The sequence below is a fragment of the Sturnira hondurensis genome, unplaced genomic scaffold (genome assembly GCF_014824575.4).
Source record: "Sturnira hondurensis isolate 20B ecotype Veracruz unplaced genomic scaffold, ASM1482457v3 Scaffold0001872, whole genome shotgun sequence".
Taxonomy (NCBI): Eukaryota; Metazoa; Chordata; class Mammalia; order Chiroptera; family Phyllostomidae; genus Sturnira; species Sturnira hondurensis.
The window spans coordinates 12,002,693-12,021,995 of record NW_028074503.1 but is presented as its reverse complement, the minus strand read 5'-3'; the positions used below and the strand labels follow the sequence as shown (position 1 = coordinate 12,021,995).

General features: G+C 36.0%; 1 protein-coding gene across 5 annotated transcripts in view; it reads left to right on the top strand.

Moving 5' to 3' along the window:
* Positions 1-19,303, top strand: part of NOL4 (nucleolar protein 4) — a 295,984-nt gene that overhangs the window by 141,737 nt on the left and 134,944 nt on the right. For all 5 annotated transcript variants that reach the window (XM_037032650.1, XM_037032640.1, XM_037032677.1 and 2 more), the window contains one exon: positions 6,955-7,241. In XM_037032650.1, coding sequence (XP_036888545.1) covers positions 6,955-7,241 — 287 coding nt within the window. The remainder of the gene's footprint in view (positions 1-6,954; positions 7,242-19,303) is intronic.

Sequence of the window (19,303 nt, the reverse complement as noted above, 5' to 3'; positions counted from 1 at the left end):
GCTATCTATCGACGGGTATAGATTCACTTCAAACTTAACATGAGAATTTATCATCGTATGCACTGCTTGTTTTCTGAGCTAGGACATCAAAAACACAGTGTTCATTGTTTTAGTTTTAATTTGTACCAGTAAATAGCTTCATGAGTGAGTTGCCAACATGTGAATGCCTTACCCAGCTGCACAAGTGTTGTACTATTGATAACATCTTATTTACTAATCAATTGATCTATCTATCTATCTATCTACCTATCTGTAGAGATATACATACATATGTCTGTCATATCAATTTTGTGTAAATCACTATACCTGTTTCTTTAGAGGCGCATAAAGACACATAAGATGTAAAATACATACCTTGTGGCCACTTACAATCTAATTGATAAGTGAAACATACAGATGTTACAGTCATAGATGACAAAGAGTTGTAAGGTGAGAAAAAGGACTGAACATCCCCTACTGAAAAAGAGAGTTGTCGGGAATGGAGTAGGTATCTAAAAATCTGTGACAGATATGATTAGTATGGTACTATTAAAGATAAGTAAAAAGAAAAATAGCATGTCATCTGTTCAAACCCATTTATCTTGCTGTCCATGAATAAATCAGGAGGTTCATGACTTGGGGGGACAATGTATACATATATACATTTTCACTTACCTCTAAGTGAAATTTAACATTTCATGTATTGTGAGTGTGGGCAGTAAAATATAGTTGGTATTCACAGTAATGTGATTTTATCAGCAAAAGAAACCATATCCATGTTCACATTGTATTTTCAATTCACATTGTAAAAATGTAAGAAATGTTTATGCATATTACTTTCTATAAAATATCCATTTCTTTGAAACCCTAAACAAGCTAATAGTACGCATAAAAATAATAATCTATACGTTTTGGACAATTGAGAAACTATTCATATGTTATTGCGCTACTGTCCATTTTTTAAAAAATGAATCTTCTGAGAACTTGGAGAGCGTTTTATTATATGTCAGTTGACAATGGCTCAGAGGTAGGAACGGAGATAGATTTTTCTCCACTGGACTCACAGGATCCGCGGGCTTCTTCAAGAATCCACTCTGGGAAAACAACTTCGTAAGTGATACAGAAGGAAGAATATACAGTAAAATATCCACAGCTCTCTAAACTATATCATTCTCTGCCTTAGTGTGTAGAGTATACTCAATTCCCTGACCTCTTCGCACTCCTTCCTGGCCTCAGTGCTTTCTGGTACTTATTCCCCTGAACTAGAGTAGCCTGCACCATCGCCGCCGTGCGTTGCTCCCACATGCAATACATGGAGTGAGCAGATCGCCAGCTGCCCCTCTTGTGAAAGGCCTGCCCTGACACCATCCTCATCTCCAGTGATTATAGGTGACTTTTCTTTCTGCGAAGAGCCTTGTTTATTTACTATTTTATGTGAAGCTCCCATGGGTTAAATGCTTTCTCCTATCTGGCACTGTAATTATTTTGTTATAGTCTGAGTTATGAACAAATCCCACATGGAGCCTCAACTGACGGCCAGTGCCAATAAGGATGTCTAGCATACAATAGGTAGTTGGTAAATTTTTAAAACAGAGTAACAGAGAATATGCATGGTCTCCTCATGGACAGCTCAGAATTATTTCTATGTAATTATTGCACTGAGCTTTCGTTATAGGCTTTAAAATATTCAGATTATCTCTGTGCCTTCTCTGTATTGCTTTATAAATTAGAGCCCATTCTTCTAATGGCAAAGGCAGAATTAGGAGCTACCAAAAAGAGGTAACGTCCCCTGTAGAATTAATTTAGTGGAAAACTGAATCCCCTTGTTACTTAATTATCCCCAATATCAGTTTTATCATTTTATTTTTTTATTTTATTTTGTTTTTTCCCATTACCATTGGCATTGTCATTCTAAAATCAATGCCCTTTAATCTTTCAGCAGTAGTTATAACACAAATATATATGTATTTACATACATGTTTTTTTCATTCATGAACATAGCATTAAATGCTCTGACTCCATATTGTAGCATCATGTCTTTGTACGTGTCTCAGATAGCATTAATAATATTATATAATCTGGATAATATTTGGGAAAAAATTGTAGAATGCATTTTTTGATTTTTTTTCAAAGGTCTTTGGGGTATTGAGGACTTGGAAATGAAGAAGTTTTGTAGTTTTGAAGTTTCTGCACATAAGAAAACAGAAGGTGAAATACAACAGGTGTTTTCTTAAGTTGTAAAACCTGTATTATACAGGAGAGGTGAAATAAAAATTCAAAGAATGGAAAGGTCATCAGAAGGATCTGAAGAAGGGAAATGAGACGAACCTGGAAGGCCTTTCTAGAGGGGCGAAAAGAATGAATCAGGGCGGTGGGCTTGGGTTTGGGCAGGACTGGGGCTGTGGAGCTGCCCTGAAGGGTCCGTTGAGACTGGATTGCTTGCTTTGTGTTGTCGCAGATAGTGGGCTATGGTGTAAGGCCTAAAGTGTAAGGTACAGTCTAGTAATAAATAAGTTCACTTTTTTCTTTTTTTTTTTTACTGGGAACACTGCAGCTGGGAGAAGATTTAGAACAGACGTCAGGAGTGATAAAGAGAACTGTAGCTAAACTCAACTTTGCAAATAGATTTTAAAGAATTTAATTTTTTTTACCTTTTTGGATATGAAGGTGCTAATCTTCTAGAGCAAGGTTATATTTTGGGATTAAAAGTTAGTTTTATGCTATAAGCCGAAAGGGAAGTTTTCTAAGTAGGCATCAAAAGACTAGAGCTAGAGGACTGTGGTGCATTTAGGGGCAAACTATAAAAAGTTTTTTGGGCTTCGTAAGCATTTGACCTGGATTTTAAGACTAATTTCCAAGTACCAATCTTAGAGTGAGGATAGTATATGTATTTTTCCTATTCATTTTGCCCAAGGCACTTGGCCTAAAGGCCATAATAAGAAGTTACTGAAAGTAGCTGAGTAAGAAAGTAGGTCAGGTGCTTTGGGAAATTTTAAATGCATTTATCAGGTAGTATTCGGTAGGTAGGTATGTCCATCCATCCACCCATCCATCCATCCATCCATCCATACACACACACAGAGATAGATACTGAAATACACACCATAGGTACTGTTATAGGTTAATTCTCTTTATATGGCAAGAGCTAACCATTGAGTCTGGCATTGACCAAAGTACTTCACACAAAAAGTATTTGAACAAATAGTATTTCTAGGGTGTGTACTAATTGATGGAGGGAATGGGGAGGAGGCAAGGAGAAAGAAGACAATGAATAGCCTGCCACCTACAGTTCTCATTACTACAGCTTATAGACCAGAGCCATAGCTGAGCTAAGTGGGACCACCCTTCCCACAATTCTAACTCCATCCCATCAAAAGTAACCGCAGCACAAATACCACTCAAACATCCACCTCCCCTTCTGATGTCATTAGATTCCACACTTCCATCATCACATTCCACATTTTCCTTTGTTGCTACGTTCCCTGGGATGGGTACCTAGCAACTCTTAATTTCCAAAGCTCCAGGTGTTATTTTTCCTTGGGACAAAGATATGGAGTCTTTGGTTCAAATACTATGGTACCCAGGCTAAACTGGAGAGAAGCATCATCACCCCAGGCCTGGGAAACTAAAGGCCACATTACCTACAGCTCTAATTAAGATTTCTTCTGCATGCTCTGCGTAGCAGCTGGCATCCACACTCCAGTGACCACTCAGGATGGGTAAGGAAGCAGATTTCCCCTTTAAAGCCACAAACTGATGTGAACTGGTTAAAATAAAGAGGAGTCTGAGATTTGTGGGTTTTAATTCTGAAAAAAGACTCTTTAAGAGAGAGTAAAAACCATCATCATCGTTACCCAAAATTAGACAATGAAGAACAGTTAATTTACCCTCAGTTTAATGTGTGCTCACTTCATTATATTGAATTATTCTAATATGGAAATGCAAAACTTTGTTTTAAGTTGTGATTTATAAAATAGTGGCATGTGACATTATTATTTTACTATTTATATTATAAAATATGTGAATATGTATTTGATAACAATGAGTTAATCATTTGTTCATAAAACACTGATTTACTCACGAATGAAATATGTAAGGCTGTTGAATTCAGTTACCTTGGTAACATCTGGAGTGAGCTACTTTGTCTAAAAATATTTTCTTCTTTATTCAGTTATTGTTTGTACCAAAATTGTAAATATGTGATTTTATTAAAGACTCTGCTGATAAATGGTAATGTTTACTTACCAGAAAAATGAGTAACTGATACACTAGTAAATATGTACAATGATTTCAGATTGAAAGAACAAATAGAGCATGTTTAAATTTACAATGGATATTGAATTTGATTTATGCTAATGTACATACGATTTTAAAATATAATATTTCTTTAGGATTGGTTATTCTTTTACTATACTGATAAAATTTCCTACATGGAATGTTTACTATTTTTAAAAGGATTTTTACAAAATGTTACGTAATTTTTACAAAAATTACGTTCTTCTTCATGAATAAAATCACTGGACACGACTATGTCCAGTATGTTTTTCTTTGGACTTTTTTGGAAAGAAATAACTTAACCAGAAATCACCTTTCATACTTTAGCTTAAGGTTTGATATATTGTAAAAAATATGCACATTTTTCAAATAACAAATATATTTACCTAATTATTTTAAAAACCTTAGATATTTCATTATTAAAAGGATGTTTTTGATTGCTCAAACTAACAATATGGAAAGTACTGCTTCAGTTTTCTAAATTCACTTATGTACGTTTTCTTCTCACATAGTCTTTCTGCAATGGAAATGTAAAAGAGTAATTTAATAGAATCTTTGAATGCATTTTAACTTTTTCTCAAAATAGTTTTAGAAAAGTTGTTTTAAAATACCACTTTACTGAAAATTAAACTTAATGTTCTTTGTTTTCTTTTTTTTTTTTAACTGGAGCTAGAGACCTGGCTTCTCCCTGGGCCACGGTCTACCTCATCACGGGTCTTCCCAGCCTGTTCTTACGATTCTCCGAGGGCCTTCTTCTCTGCTTGGCTGCTGCTTTAGTTTGAGCTTTCAGCAAGGCTGACTAGGTGACTTAGAGGTCCCGTACCTGGTCTCTCCAACTTCCCTGTCCTTGCCTTCCTCCCATTCTCCTAACCAGAGTCAAAGTAATCTCTTTAAAACATAATCAGTAACCTCTTTAAAGAGGAATCTCTTTGGAAAGCATTATTTTCCAAAATAAATTAAAATTGCTTTTATTTACCCTCAAGCCATAATCCAAGCTCTCCCGTGGGAAAAACTTCCCATCACATTCTCACCCTCCCTTTGTAGGTTTTTCTTTCTCTTCTGTGCTCTTCTGCACGTTCTTTCCTCTGTAATTTCGCACCTGCCGATGTCTAGGTGGGGACTCTCTCCTCCAGCTGCTTCACCTGGTGCTAAGGCCTCATCTTTTGAAATTCAGTCAGATGACTCTGTCTTCTGGAAAACTTCTGTGATGTTTTCATACCTTGTTTTGGATTATAGTCATTTTTTTGCTCTGAATTTTAGTTGCATATTTATTTTTCTGCCTCTTAATAATCTGTGAACTTATTAAAGGCAGAATTTCCAGGATAAATATTTAACCTCCTTTAGACCAAGTGTATGCACTCAATAAATGTTGAGTAAATGAATGAACAGGAGAGTTATACTGCTCCTTCAGACTTTAAATATTATTTCAATGAATTTAATTGATTAGAAGGTGTTAAATATTTCTTGTAGCCTACAAAAATAAAGCATACTTGAAAATACTCAAAAATCAAACAAAATCCCAAATATTGAGTATTATTACTCTTATATTCATATAGTTTCTTCAATAGCCTTTAACTAATGAAAATATTTTCTTATATTTTCCCTTCATAATCTTTTAACATTAATAGCAAATTCTTATTATATATGAAAAGATGAAATTAAGAGAAATAGAATGTGATTCTTTTATGTAACTTGTTTCTTGCTCTCAGTAGAGTATCATTAATATACCTTTTTTCCTAAACAACCTTAATTATTTATTTAAAGCCAGAAAAGTTTTATTAACTCTGCTTATTCCACTTCTTTCCTATTTTGCTTTTTTTCTATAGTTGTCATATTTTTGCTATTGGAAAATTATATATGTTGTAGACAGTAAAAATATTAGAAAATACAGTGCCCTGTAATTAAGAAAAAATCAGTATTAACATTTTAGATTATATATTTTCAATCTTTTCTCTCTGCATTTATATGTTTGCTTTTCCCATTTACCAGTAATACTTGACTCACATTTTTTTATATCTTGAAAATGGAATGTTAAATGACTCCATAATATTCTAATCATTCCAACACGTGTTAAGTCTTCTCTCTCTCTCTCTCTCTTTGGTAATTTATATTAATTCTAAATTTTTGCTATTATAAACAACACTGGTATAAATGTCATTTTACCTGCTGAGAAATACACACAATGATTAAACTTCTTACACTTAAATGTCCCAGAAATATAATGGCTGGAACAAAGTTTATGAGTCCTTGTAATGTTCTAGATGCACATTAAACACCCACAAAGCTTGAACCAATGTGGGCCCCATTCACAGGATAGAAAATGCTTTTCTCAGAGAATTTTTGCCAAATATGGGTGTTCTCACTAGAAAAACAAAAACTCTTTGCAAAATGATTGACAACTATCTTATTCTCTTTAAGTTTACTTGTAGAGTTTTCATTTGAGATTAAACTGTTTTCTCTATATTTCTTCTTATTTTACATCACTTCTTCATGTGCCGGAATGTTCCTAATTAAAGGTAACAATGGCTGCATTATAAGTTTATTCCTAAAATTAATTTATCCTAATTTCTAAGAATAAATTATACATTATGTGTAAAGTTAGCACAATGCCAAGCACATAATAGGAGCTCAATGCTAGTTGAAGCAGAAACTGAATGGCACAGTAATGAAAATCAAAATCTCAATTTTTCTTCCCAACAGATGATTCTGCTGCAGAGAGCTTCAATGGCAACGAGACTCTGGGGCACAGTTCAATTGCTTCAGGGGGAACACACAGCAGGGACATTGGAGACTCCAATGGTGATGGCAAAACCGAGATGGAGCAGGACCAGCAGCCACTGAACCTGAGTGACGACAGTCCCCTCTCTGCTCAGCTGACTTCGGAATACAGAATAGATGATCACAGCAGTCATGGAAAAAACAAGTATAAGAATCTTCTAATTTCTGACCTCAAGATGGAGCAAGAGGGGAGAGAAAATGGAAGCAAGGTAAGATCACATTACCATTTTTAGGGAATTTTTACTTTGGTTACGAAGGTTACAAAGGTTCACATATTAGTATAAGAGATGGAGATTATAAAAAGTCTAAAAGTACTTTAATTAATTTTTAATGATTTTATTTATTTATTTATCTTTAGAGGGGAAGGAGAGAGGGAGAGAAACATCAATGTATGGTTGCCTTTCGTGCGTCCCCTGCTGGGAGTTGGCCTTCAGGGAACTGGCCTGCAACCCAGGCATGTGCCCTGGCTGGGAATCAAACCGCGATCCTCTGGTTCGCAGGCCTGTGCTCAATCCACTGAGCTATGCCAGCCAGGGCAAAAGTACCTTAAACAAATGCTAATAATATATTACCATAGATATCATGTATCCATATAATATAAGCAATAAAATTCAGGGATAATAGTGAGCAAAAGGAAAAGCTGTTGGTTTGCTTTTATACATGATGTCATTGATTTAAAGTTTCTCATTTATATAATCTACAGATCTGTGTCTGGGAGTTTGTTGAGCTAAGATGTGAAAATTTAGCTCTTAAAACACAATTTTAGACTATAAAAAATGACTATCAAATTTTTCCCAGTTTAAATAGATGTATATAGCAATAAAGTTTCAATTAAATTTTTGGTTTTATTATATATATATAATTTAACTGTTGTTCAGGTACAGTTTTTTGTCTTTTATACCTGAAGACTCTGGTCCATATTTACTCCACATACATGGGAGAAATGTGTCAGTTTTCTAGATTAAGCATGAAGACTAAATGAGTACTTGAACAAGTAATTTCTCATAAACTATGCTGTGCAAAAAACAGAAACATGTTTCAGACACATCATCTAAATATCTAGATTCTTTAATTTTTTGTTTCTTTTAAAAAGTTTGTGAATTTCTTGGAGTGATATTGATTAGTAAGATTATATAGGTTTCAGGTGTACAATTCTATAATACATCATCTGTATTTTGTACTGTGTGTTCACCATCCCAAGTTGTCTCCTGCTGTTATCATTTACCTCCCCTTTGTCCTGTTCTACTTCCCCCACACTCCCATTTCCCTCTGGTAATCACCATGCTGTTGTCTGTGCTACGAGTTTTTTCCTTTGCTTAATTCCTTCACCTTTTTCACCTACCTCTCCAACCCCTCTCCTCTCTGACAGCTGTCAGCCTGTTCTCTGTATCTATGAATCTGTATTTTGTTTGTTTATTTTGTTCATTAGATTCTACTTATAAGTGAAATCATATGGTCACTTGTCTTTCTCTGACTGGCTTATTTCACTTAGCATAATACACACCAGGTCTATCCATGCTGTTGGAAAAGGTAAGATTTCCTTCTTTTTAATGGCTGAGTAGAATTCCATTGTGTAAATGTACCGCAGGTTTTTTTTTTTTTATTCACTCATCTACTGCTGGGCATTTAGGCTGCTTCCCATATCTTGGCTATATTGTAAGTAATACTGCAATGAACATTGGGGTGCATATATTCTTTCAAATTAGTGTTTCAGATTTTTTTGAAACACTATTCCTAGAAGTGGAGTCACTGGGTCATAAGTGAGTTCCATTTTTAATTTCTTGAGATACTTCAGACTCTTCCCACAGTGGCTGCACCAGTTAGTATTCTTACCAACAATTCATAGTGGTTTCCTTTTCTCCAAATCCTCACCATCACTTGTAGTTCATTGACTTATTGGTGATAGACATTCTGACAGGTGATTACCATAATTAAAACATCCATACTACCCAAAGTAATCTATAGATTCAAAACAAGAATTGCAATTCTTGTCAAAATGCCAATGGCATATTTCACAGAACTGCAACAAATATTCCAAAACTTTATGTGGAACCACAAAAAGACCCTGAATAGTCACAACAATCTTGAGAAAGAAAAACAAATATCAAAGTATACTACAAGGCCATAGTAATCAAAACACTGTAATAATGGCATAAAAACAGACATTTAGATAAATGAAACAGAATAGTGAGCCCAGAAATAATCCCATGCTTTTATGGCCGATTAGTATTTGACAAAGGAGGCAGAAACACACAACAGGGTAAAGATAGGACTCATATATTCAACAAATGGCATTGGGATAACTGGACAGATACATGCCAAAAAATGAAACTAGACTACCGTCTTACACCAAACAAAAGAATAAAGTCAAAATGGATTAAAGAATTAAATGTTAAACTCAAAAGCATAAAAATCCTAGAAGAAAACATGGGCAGTAAAATCTCAGACATTTCTTGTAGCAATATTTTTTTTACATATTGCCTTCGGCAAGGGAAACAAGGAAACAAACAACAACAGTAACAAATGGAACTACATCATACTAAATATTTTTGCACAGCAAAGGAAACTATCAGTAAAGTGGGAAGACAGCTCACTGAATGGGAGAACATATTTTACCAATGATACATCTGATAAGAGGTTAATATCCAAAATTTGTAAAGAACTTACGAAACTCAACACCAAAAACTCAAACAATCCAATTTTTAAAAATGGGCAAAGAAACTGCATAGTCACTTCCCCAAAGAGGACATACAGATGGCCAACACACGTATGAAAAGATGCTCAACGTCACTGTCACTACTCATCAGAGAAATGCAGATTAAAACCTCCTCACTTTTAGATTCTTTTTGTTAGAATAAGTTACCATCCTTCCCATTCCCAATTAATTAATTTAAAAAATAAGCTTATATTACTACCAGTTTTAAATGACACATGGTGGTGCCTTTGATCTATAGTTTTTGAAAGTACAGTTTTGAACCCATGAGGACTTTTACAGAATACACATTTCGACTCCCCTTGCACCCCAACTTCTGAGTTAGAGCTGTAGAAAGTCTTTTGACATGGATCCCCTAAGAGCAAAATGTCCTAATTTGGATTAATTTCTGAACTTGCTGAGGCACTAGGCTTCCTAAATTGGCTCTATTTAAATCCTCTTACTTGCCTGAGGATGTGTCGTTTTATCCTCTTTTAAGCAAATCACTAGACATTATCAGACACTCAAGAACTTTTGCCTGAGGGAAGCTGCTATGCTTTTTACTGTGATAAATGCACAAATATGGTCTTCAGTGGTTTGTAGCCAAGTCACAGAAGCACAAACGATTTTATATTCACTAACAGGCTCTGAATCACTGTGTTACATTTTACAGAACAAAATACCCCTTAAGTTTTCCTGCCAGCCACATAATCCTGTCTTTATAAAACTTATGTAATCATGAAATGTCCTTTTTATGCCACATATCTCCTGAATATTTAAAAAAAATTACCCAGTGGTAATTGCTTTTTTTCTTTATCCTGTTGTTTATGATTACTAGATGAACTATGCTCGTTAAAACACACTCTGGCATTCATTAAACAGAATAAAGTTACTTCTCCACTTCTAATAAAATAGAGCTATAAAAAAGCATAGATTGTTTGGGCTGCTGGTGAGGAATAAGACAAGAGATGAACCTGGGGAGAAGGAGACGCCCCTGAGGAACCGGAAGGTGAAAGGTTTGGTAGAGGATAAACCACTCCCACTGCTGGTCAGGGAGCAGCTAGAGGGGCAGGAGAAACACCAGAAGGGTAGAGTGTAGGAAGCTGAGTAAATTTAGTCCAGTTCTTAAGAAAGAGAGAGTGGGCAGGTCTGTAGACAATGTTGAGATATCAAATAAGATGAAGATAGAAAGTCATTGAACTGTGAGAACTTGCTTGCTAGCATGTTGGGGTTGGAATCCAGAGGATTCCTCATTCATTCTTTCAAAAGGGACCTGGCACCCCTGCGCCAAGGGGGTATTTAGCAGGGACAACACAAAGAGAAGAGAATCTTTATTCTTGAGGCTCTTTGGTAAGTAGTTTTGGTAAAAAAACATACATATGTGTAGAAAACTTTCTTAATGAAAGTATAGGCAAATAGAGTTCAAAGTAAGAAAATACTATGTCTATTGAATTAATAAAGAGGATTTTCTATGAAATTCTTCATGTGTTCAAAAGTATACTTTCAAAAAGGAAGCGAGCCTTAAACTTTGAAGGAAATATAAGATTACCATTTTTTTCAAAAGTGCTCTCCTACGAAACAGTGTGAGAAGCCTGGAATGTAGACAGGGAAGATGAGTCCATCTTACTGATTAGGGAAGCATTTTCCATTCAGAACTAGGTATGACTTAATAACATGCTATTTGAGGAAGTGCTTATATTTTCAAGATAGACTATTTGCCACCTATTACTTCATTCACCAAATATTTACAGGGGGTCTCCTACAGGCAGGGCATTGCTGTGGAAAGCAAAAATATGGAAATGAACACAACAGGGGCCCTGCCCCTCAAGAGCTTATAGTCCAGCAGGAAAGGTAGGCAAGCTTGTGATTATATCTTGATTCCATGAGCAATACGATGGAGCTGTGGCAGGGGGAAGTAAGAGAACAATGTGGGTACCCATGGGACTAGGTGATTCTCAGGGAAGACTTTCTGGAGAGATTGATGCTAGGGATGAGTATGAAGGGCAAGGGCAAATTATTTAGATGGAGAGGGTTATTTATGGTCGAGCATGTTTTGAGGCATGGAGATCTGTAAGGAATTTAGCATGGCCACCGCAGAGAATATGTGTAGAGGAATAGAGTATGAAGAAGCTCCATCAGCAAAGGCTTTGTAGGCCAGTTGAAGGACTCTGCATTATTGTATCCTATAGGTAGAATTTAGCATGATAACGTTGTGGACAGCTGGGTATTTTAGAAATAATTTTCTGACAACATTATAGTGGATGAATAGGATGGAAACGAGGAAAAAAGATTAGAACTGGTTAGAGGGCTGTTGTGGCAATTCAGAAAAAAAAAAGAGTGCAGAGATAGTGTTACTTTCATTCTTTTGACCTTGACGTTGTAGGACCACCATGTAGAATCCCATAGGTTGTATATTGCGAACTCCTGGAAATGTCTTTCACGTAGAGTAAAATATGAATAGCCTCTTTACCTCTATACCTCCCATTAAGGTGTAATTTCTATAATAATGGTGTCTACCTTGTTGACTACAGTATGTCTGGTGCCTGCCTTAACATCTGGTAGCTTCTCAAATATTTTGAAGAAATAAAGTTATATCGAATGTGGGAAGTGATGCAGAGAACATCCTAGAATGACTCCAGGATTTATGACTAGTTGCTTGAGTGGATGGTAATTTCATTTACCAAGATGCAGAGTGAGAAACATTTGAAGAAGCCCTTTTTGACATGTGAAGTTTATGGTGCGTATGCAATAGACATTGGATATGTTCGATAGGCATTGGGGGAGTGAACATATGTGTCCGCTCCCCTCTCCAAAACAAAACAAAAAAACAAACAAAAAAACCACATCCAGTTGGAGAGAGAAACATTTGACAGATTGGAGATCAGAAGTGCTACTTGGATCTGTTATGGTTGTGGTTGATAAGACCACCTCAGAAGAACAAAGGCTGAATAGAGAAGAGAGTCAGAATACAACATCCTGCTGAATATCAGCACTTTAGGGGAAAATGGCAAAAAGGGAGTTTGTGGAGGAAAAGTAACTGAAGGAGAAAATGAAGGCAAGCAGATAAGAAAAAGGGGATATTTTAGAAGCAAAAGTATAGGGCGTTTCGAAACTGTTATAAGTGGTTAAATGGGGTACTCCTTAGGTGAAGTGACCCAGGTCTAAACTTGGACAATAGTTAGGAGAGTTAATGCCAAGAATTGTATTAAAAACACAGGACAGATGAGGATTTAATAGGATTAGTAGGAAATTGGATTGGAGACTGTTGTAGAGGCTGGGTAGGAAAGCTGAATCATTTTCATTGTGAAACAGGCCGCATCTGGATGTTTTTTTAGGAGTTCTTCTTGAAATCTGAATCTGTATGCAGAGTTCTTTAGGGTTCCTAGCTTTCTTGTCTTACCCAAAGACTATTAAGTGAACTTTATACTAAGACTTTCATATTTATCTGGTCAGTCATCATTACCATTTTTGTTCTCAGAATTGTTCCATCACTTCTGTGGTGATTTAGAAAGTGACACCACTGTCACTCCTTCCAGTAGTTTTCAGGCCAGCCTAATTCCACTTTGGAGGAATATGAAAGTTTAACTATATAGTGTCTCTGAGAAACTTAGATTTCTGGAAGTTTGATTTTATTTATTTCACAATTTTATTATGAGTAACACTAAACAAAACTGACCATAAAGCATGTTAAAAACCAAACAGTGAATAGAAATACTTAAAAAGAATAGCTATGCTAGATGATAACATTTACTGATTGCTTATTACTGTGCAAATTAACTCAGTAGATTAGCAGGGGAGCATGTTAACCAATCCAAAGAATAAATATATTGCATTGACAGAGTTTAAGTGACATTTATTTTCTACCTGTAGACAGCCACAGTTTTAGAGTACAACTAGTAATATTAAAGCTCAGGAAAAAAGGTAGAAATGTTGAATAAAACTTGGAAAATAAGACTAATGAGGAAATGTTAAGGGACTAATTATATATTAAAAAAAGACTAAGAAGATACAAACCTGGGTGTAAATATGTTTAATATTATTAATAAGTGAGAATAAAAACAAAACTAGAGCTCTAATGGAGGATATATATAACTTCAAAACACCATGTTATTGTTTTTTTTTTATTTTTGTTTTTTAGTTTTCTCTCTGCCTTTCTCTCTGCCTTTTCTCTCTCCAGCTTCTTTTTACTTAATACGGTAAAATATTCTGAATCAGTCTCCCAAAATAATAATGTTTCAAGCGATCACTGTAGTTGGAGAGGGATTACTGTTTGAGGGTTACCATGTCACTGTGGTTACCACACATTTGGTTTTTGGCTCAGTTCCCAAGACCCTTCCATCTTCACTTTATTTAAATAATATTCTTCCCCATTGTGGTCCATGTGATATTATATTCGATTAACCTTTCCTTTACATTTTTACCAGAATAGATATTACCATTCAAATTAAAGTATGTAAAATATCATGATGACCACTAATAATTGCTATATGATTTTATTTAGATATGATGAATGGAAGCACAATTTCCAGATTACCTCTTTGAAATATTTAGGTGTAATGAGATTGCCTTTTAAAACAAGATAAATGGGTTCACTTTTGGAATAGTATTATGTTGATCTTTGTTACATGGCTATTCCAGCTCATTATTGTTCTAATTTGATGATGTTCAATGCCTAGGTTTTTTGGTGTTATATAGAGATTTTTGCTTAGGTCTTTTTCAGGGTAGAAACAAAAGTATATAACAAATGTGCCTAATATGTGCCAGGCACTGTCCTGGGTGCTAGAACAAAGGCGGAAAAAAGTTCTGTGTCATCAGTAACTTTTATTTTGGTCAGAAAGATAGAACCACAGAGTGAGTGGGTGTGCCCTAAAAGGTTCCTGAGTTAATTCTTAATCGTTAAGTGGGAGATAGCCACTTGGCAAAGGGGAGTAGGGAATTCTTGGTAAACAGAGCACTAAGTTAAAGTCTATAAATATTGAGAATGGAAGTGGTGAGAGATAAGTCTGGAGAGGCAAGTCAGGGTGTCGGACTAGGGTAGACTGTGAATAAATGCCCTGTTAAAACTTGGACTTCACTCTATAGTTGACAGGGATATACTTTAGGATGTAGCAGAGGAAAACGGCATGGTCAGATTGTGTTTTGGGGTCCGTTGTTGTGGCATCTTTGATACAAGATGGCTTTAAAGGAGGAGGCTGCTGACAGGATGAGGCACTGCCTTCGTGAGGTGGTAGGAGGGATGGAAAGCAGAGTAGAGTTTTAAGAAAGTTTAGAATGTTGATGGGCAGAATTGGAAATTGAATAGGTAAGTGATGGAGGATGTAAAGGAAACCAACAGCCACAGGGTACAGAATACATCCGCTCTGATACTGAGATGTCATGTCAGCTGCCATAAAAATGAACATTTGAATAATGCTTTTGTGTTTAGAACTCAGACCAGCACAGTGTGGTAAGGAGAGCAAGTGTAATTACCAGCCTCATTTAAATTTAAGGACATAAAATCTAGTGCATTATAAGTTATTTAACTGATATTCATTGTACAGTTCGTTGAGTAATAGAGCCTGCTATGGATCCTAGGTCTGACTCGGCAGCTCACCTGCTTTTCACTCTATTCACACTGGCTGACACTGTGTGAAACTAGTCATCTCTCTGGGCCACAGGGCGAATAAGACAGGAAGACATCTAGAGAGGCAGAGATCTAGGACAATTAGAGGACAGTTCCTTGATTAATGGCAAGTGTTTGCATTGACACTTCTTATACAAATATTTGTTTTGCTCCGATAATTGATATTACCAGGGCTCATTGAAACATGACAATTTTGACCCAAGTTTTGGAAAAGAATTAAAGGAAGAAAAATTATTACTGGAGACAGAGAGCTATATATTCTAATTTATCTTAATACAATAGTGTATATTATTAATATTAATATTAATATTAAATATTTGATGAGTCTTAAAGTATATTCCTAAAAGCAGTTATTTTGAACATTTATTTTGAAATGGAGACCTTGGGGCGAGTGGGGGTTGGTATAAAGAAACGAACTTAGACAATAGAGTGAAAAAAAAATGAGGTCATAAACCTGGTCCCAAGAAATAATAATGAAGGGAAATAATAGTGCCAGGCACTATTCTAAGAACTAACCTATGTAAACTTTATAATAACTCAATGGACCAGGCTCAGTTATTTATTCCCATTTTTACAGGTAGAAAAACAAAGACCCAAAGACTTTATAAATATGCCTTACACTAAGAATTTCTAAAATTTGGATTTAAACCCCAAATCACTTAGCCCTCATTTTAACCACCATGATAGAAGTTGAGATCACAAGGTGGGGTCTGAAAATGAGCAGTGACAAATTTGACTTGATGCTGAAAACCCCCAGCTGCTATTTTATGGCTCATAGGTTATTCTCTGACCAGGAAGCCAAACTTAGGAGCCCTGTGACTTTGAGCAGCTCATTAAATTTTAAGCCTGAGTAGTTCATCATTCAAATAGGGATAGTAATACTTACCCTATAGGAAATTGTGAAGATTAAGTAAGGCTGAATGCATTTTTTTCGTATAAGTGCATAATAAATGGAATTGCAGTGGTGGTGGTTGTTACTGGCTTCAGAATTTAGGGCTTAGCTGAATCTCGCAAAATTGTTCTCAATTCATCAATTTTGCTGCGGTTGTTATTATTGGCTCCAAAATTTGGGACTTTGCTGAATCTTGCAAAATTATCCTCAATTCATAAATATTTATTTTTAATAGCCCACAAATTACTTACTGAGATTTGCAATTTGAAGACGCATATGAATTTATTTTAACTATTAAATAATATCTTTTTTTCTCCCTTTGTCTCTTCTTCCTTCCTATTTCCTCTTATTTCATTTAATTTCCATGAATCTGGAGTATGTAATACATTCCCAGAGGCATTTTATAAGCATTTATTCTAGGACCTATTTCTGTGAATGTATAACATATACTTACAGAAATAAATCATAGGATACCTTGCAATTTTTGCTTGTTAAAAATCTTTGCTGATCCTTTGGGAACTGTCCAATTCAGATGTCCCATCCTCTATGCCTATCTTGATCATCTCAGCCAGAGCGGGGGAATCTCTTCTTTTCTGAACTTCTAGAGGAAAAGATGCATAAAGAATGAGGACCTTGTGGCGGGGTGGTGGGTTATGCAGGTGGTGGGTTGTATGGTCACACACTAAAGTGGTTTAGATGCATGAAGCTTGCTCATGATGCAATGTTTGCTAAAGGAAAAATTTGAAGCAATGTGGGAATATGTTGTTTTGGTCTTATCCCACCCGCTTTCTCAATACCATGTCAGCCATGTCCTGACATTGTTTGGCTACCCCAAACTTCTCACTATCCTCTTGACTCTGACCTTAATCCGGAATAGGATCATGGCCTATTGTTTTTAGACTTAATTATTTTAAAGCAGTTTTCAGTTCACAACAAAATTGAAGGGTAGGTATAGAGATTTCCCATATTCTCCCTGCCCCCGTACAGGCATATCCTCTCCCATTATTAACATTGCCCACCAGAGGAGTGCATTTGTCATAATTGATGAAACTGTACTAATATGTCAGAATTCCCTAAGTCCATAGTTCACCTCAGGATTCACTTGTGGTATTGTATATTCTATGGATTTGGACAAATGTATGATGATGTGTATTCATCATTATGGGAATACAGAGTGCTTTCACTGTCCTACTTAAGACATATTTTTAAAAACCAAAACTAGCCTATGATGCTTATTTCTACATTTTCATTAACTAAGATATTATTCTCTACACTATACTATAGAGATACTATTACTCTATATTGCTAAAATAATTCAACAGAACTTGTATTATCTGGGGAAATCATCTATGGGTCACAACTGTCCAAGTCATCAAGTGTTCCTCAGTTCTTATGCAGGGAGGGTGTCCTACCAGGGACTGTGGGGCCTATAGAATCACTTCTGGGGAGCCACCACATAAAAAGGAAAGATAAAATGATATAAATGTCAATCTTTATTGTAAAATATTCTGTGAAGACGCAAAGCAGGGAATTGAAGATTTCATGGAGGACTCAAAGAATAAAAAAAGATAGTTATGATGAGAGAAATTTGAGGAGGTGAAAAGACCGAGAATAAAGTCACAAAAGTAAGAAGGCAGTGGGATGATCTGGGATCAAATGACCATGGATTTGGATGAACTAAGGGACGCCTAAAAGAAAGTTGAGGGGGATTTTTCTCCATGTCCAGTTCTGAGGAGCTGCTTGGTTTCTGTCCCTGAGTGTGGGGGAGCCATGCATGGATATGAGCAGGAGAGTGATGCATAACCTTGGACAGGTGAATGGATGCAACAGTCCTACGTGGAATGCTTTGAGGATGGTAGAGACAGGAGGCAGAGAGAACTTTTCTGTGGGAGAGATAATACAAGGGTCTTTGTCAGGGCAGCGTCAACCTGTTTTGAAATTTTGGAGTTTCAGGTGCTAGCCAGTCGGTCAGATATGGCGGACTGGCAGGTGGAAACGTGAGGCCAACAGTGAGCAGAAAGATTGGGGAGGAAAGAAGTTGGGGTCATCTGCAGAGTGTCAACAGAAGGCCAAACAGGAAGCCATCAGCCAACAGACCCAAGCCAGAAAGCACAGAGCACCTGGACTAGAGTTCAGGAAAGAGAGGTGATGTATCACTTTGAACAATGGGTCATTTTAAGAGGTAAGGGAGAAGAAAAAGGGAAAAGAGCCAATGACTTGGATTGACTTTCATGATACATGTCAATGTCTGCTATTGTTGGTTAATTGTCATCGGTGATATTCCTTCCCTAGTTGAAGATAGTCTCCCTGGAGAGTAGGGTCTTCTGTTTCACTTGTTGGTGACTATATCTCCAGTTCTCAGAACAATAAATGGTATATAACTGCTCAATAAGTATATGTTAAACAAAATAATTAGCTCATTTACATTCTGCTGTGTTATTGTGAGTGGGGAAAAAAGAGGCTAAAAGGGTTATGCTTAACTGATTGGACATTGTACATGACATACAGCAAAATCATCCTACAGCTGTAGTGAGGTATTGGTAAAAAGGGCCCCCAACGTAACTATGGTACTTGCTTTTATTTTATCAAACACTCATATGGTGCTTCTACATGTCAGGAATTGTTCTAATAACTTTACTATGTTAATTTGTTAATTATTAAGGATGGATTATTATACTGCCTTAGTAGTACCTGAAGAAACTTCCTTTGTATTTTATAGAAATCGGGCTTCAACCACTGAAATACACTGAGCCTAAGAATGTCATTTAACATCTGTGTCTCCACAGAAAATAAATATTGTAATTAGGTTAAGTGAATATCCTTAGTAGCTCTTTGCTGGGCCAGTCACTATTTATGAAAATACATCCCTTTTGTCCAATGTCATCTATAAGCTATCTAAAGCCCTCTTCGTAGATGCTGTAAAGTTATTTGTATATTGAATTGGCTTATAGAAAACTATCTTCATTGTCTTGTTAAAGATACTGTGTTATGAATTTCCAGGGTTTTTGCTGCCCAGCTGATTCATAGTTATTTAACAGATGCTATCATTCACCTCACTAAGATG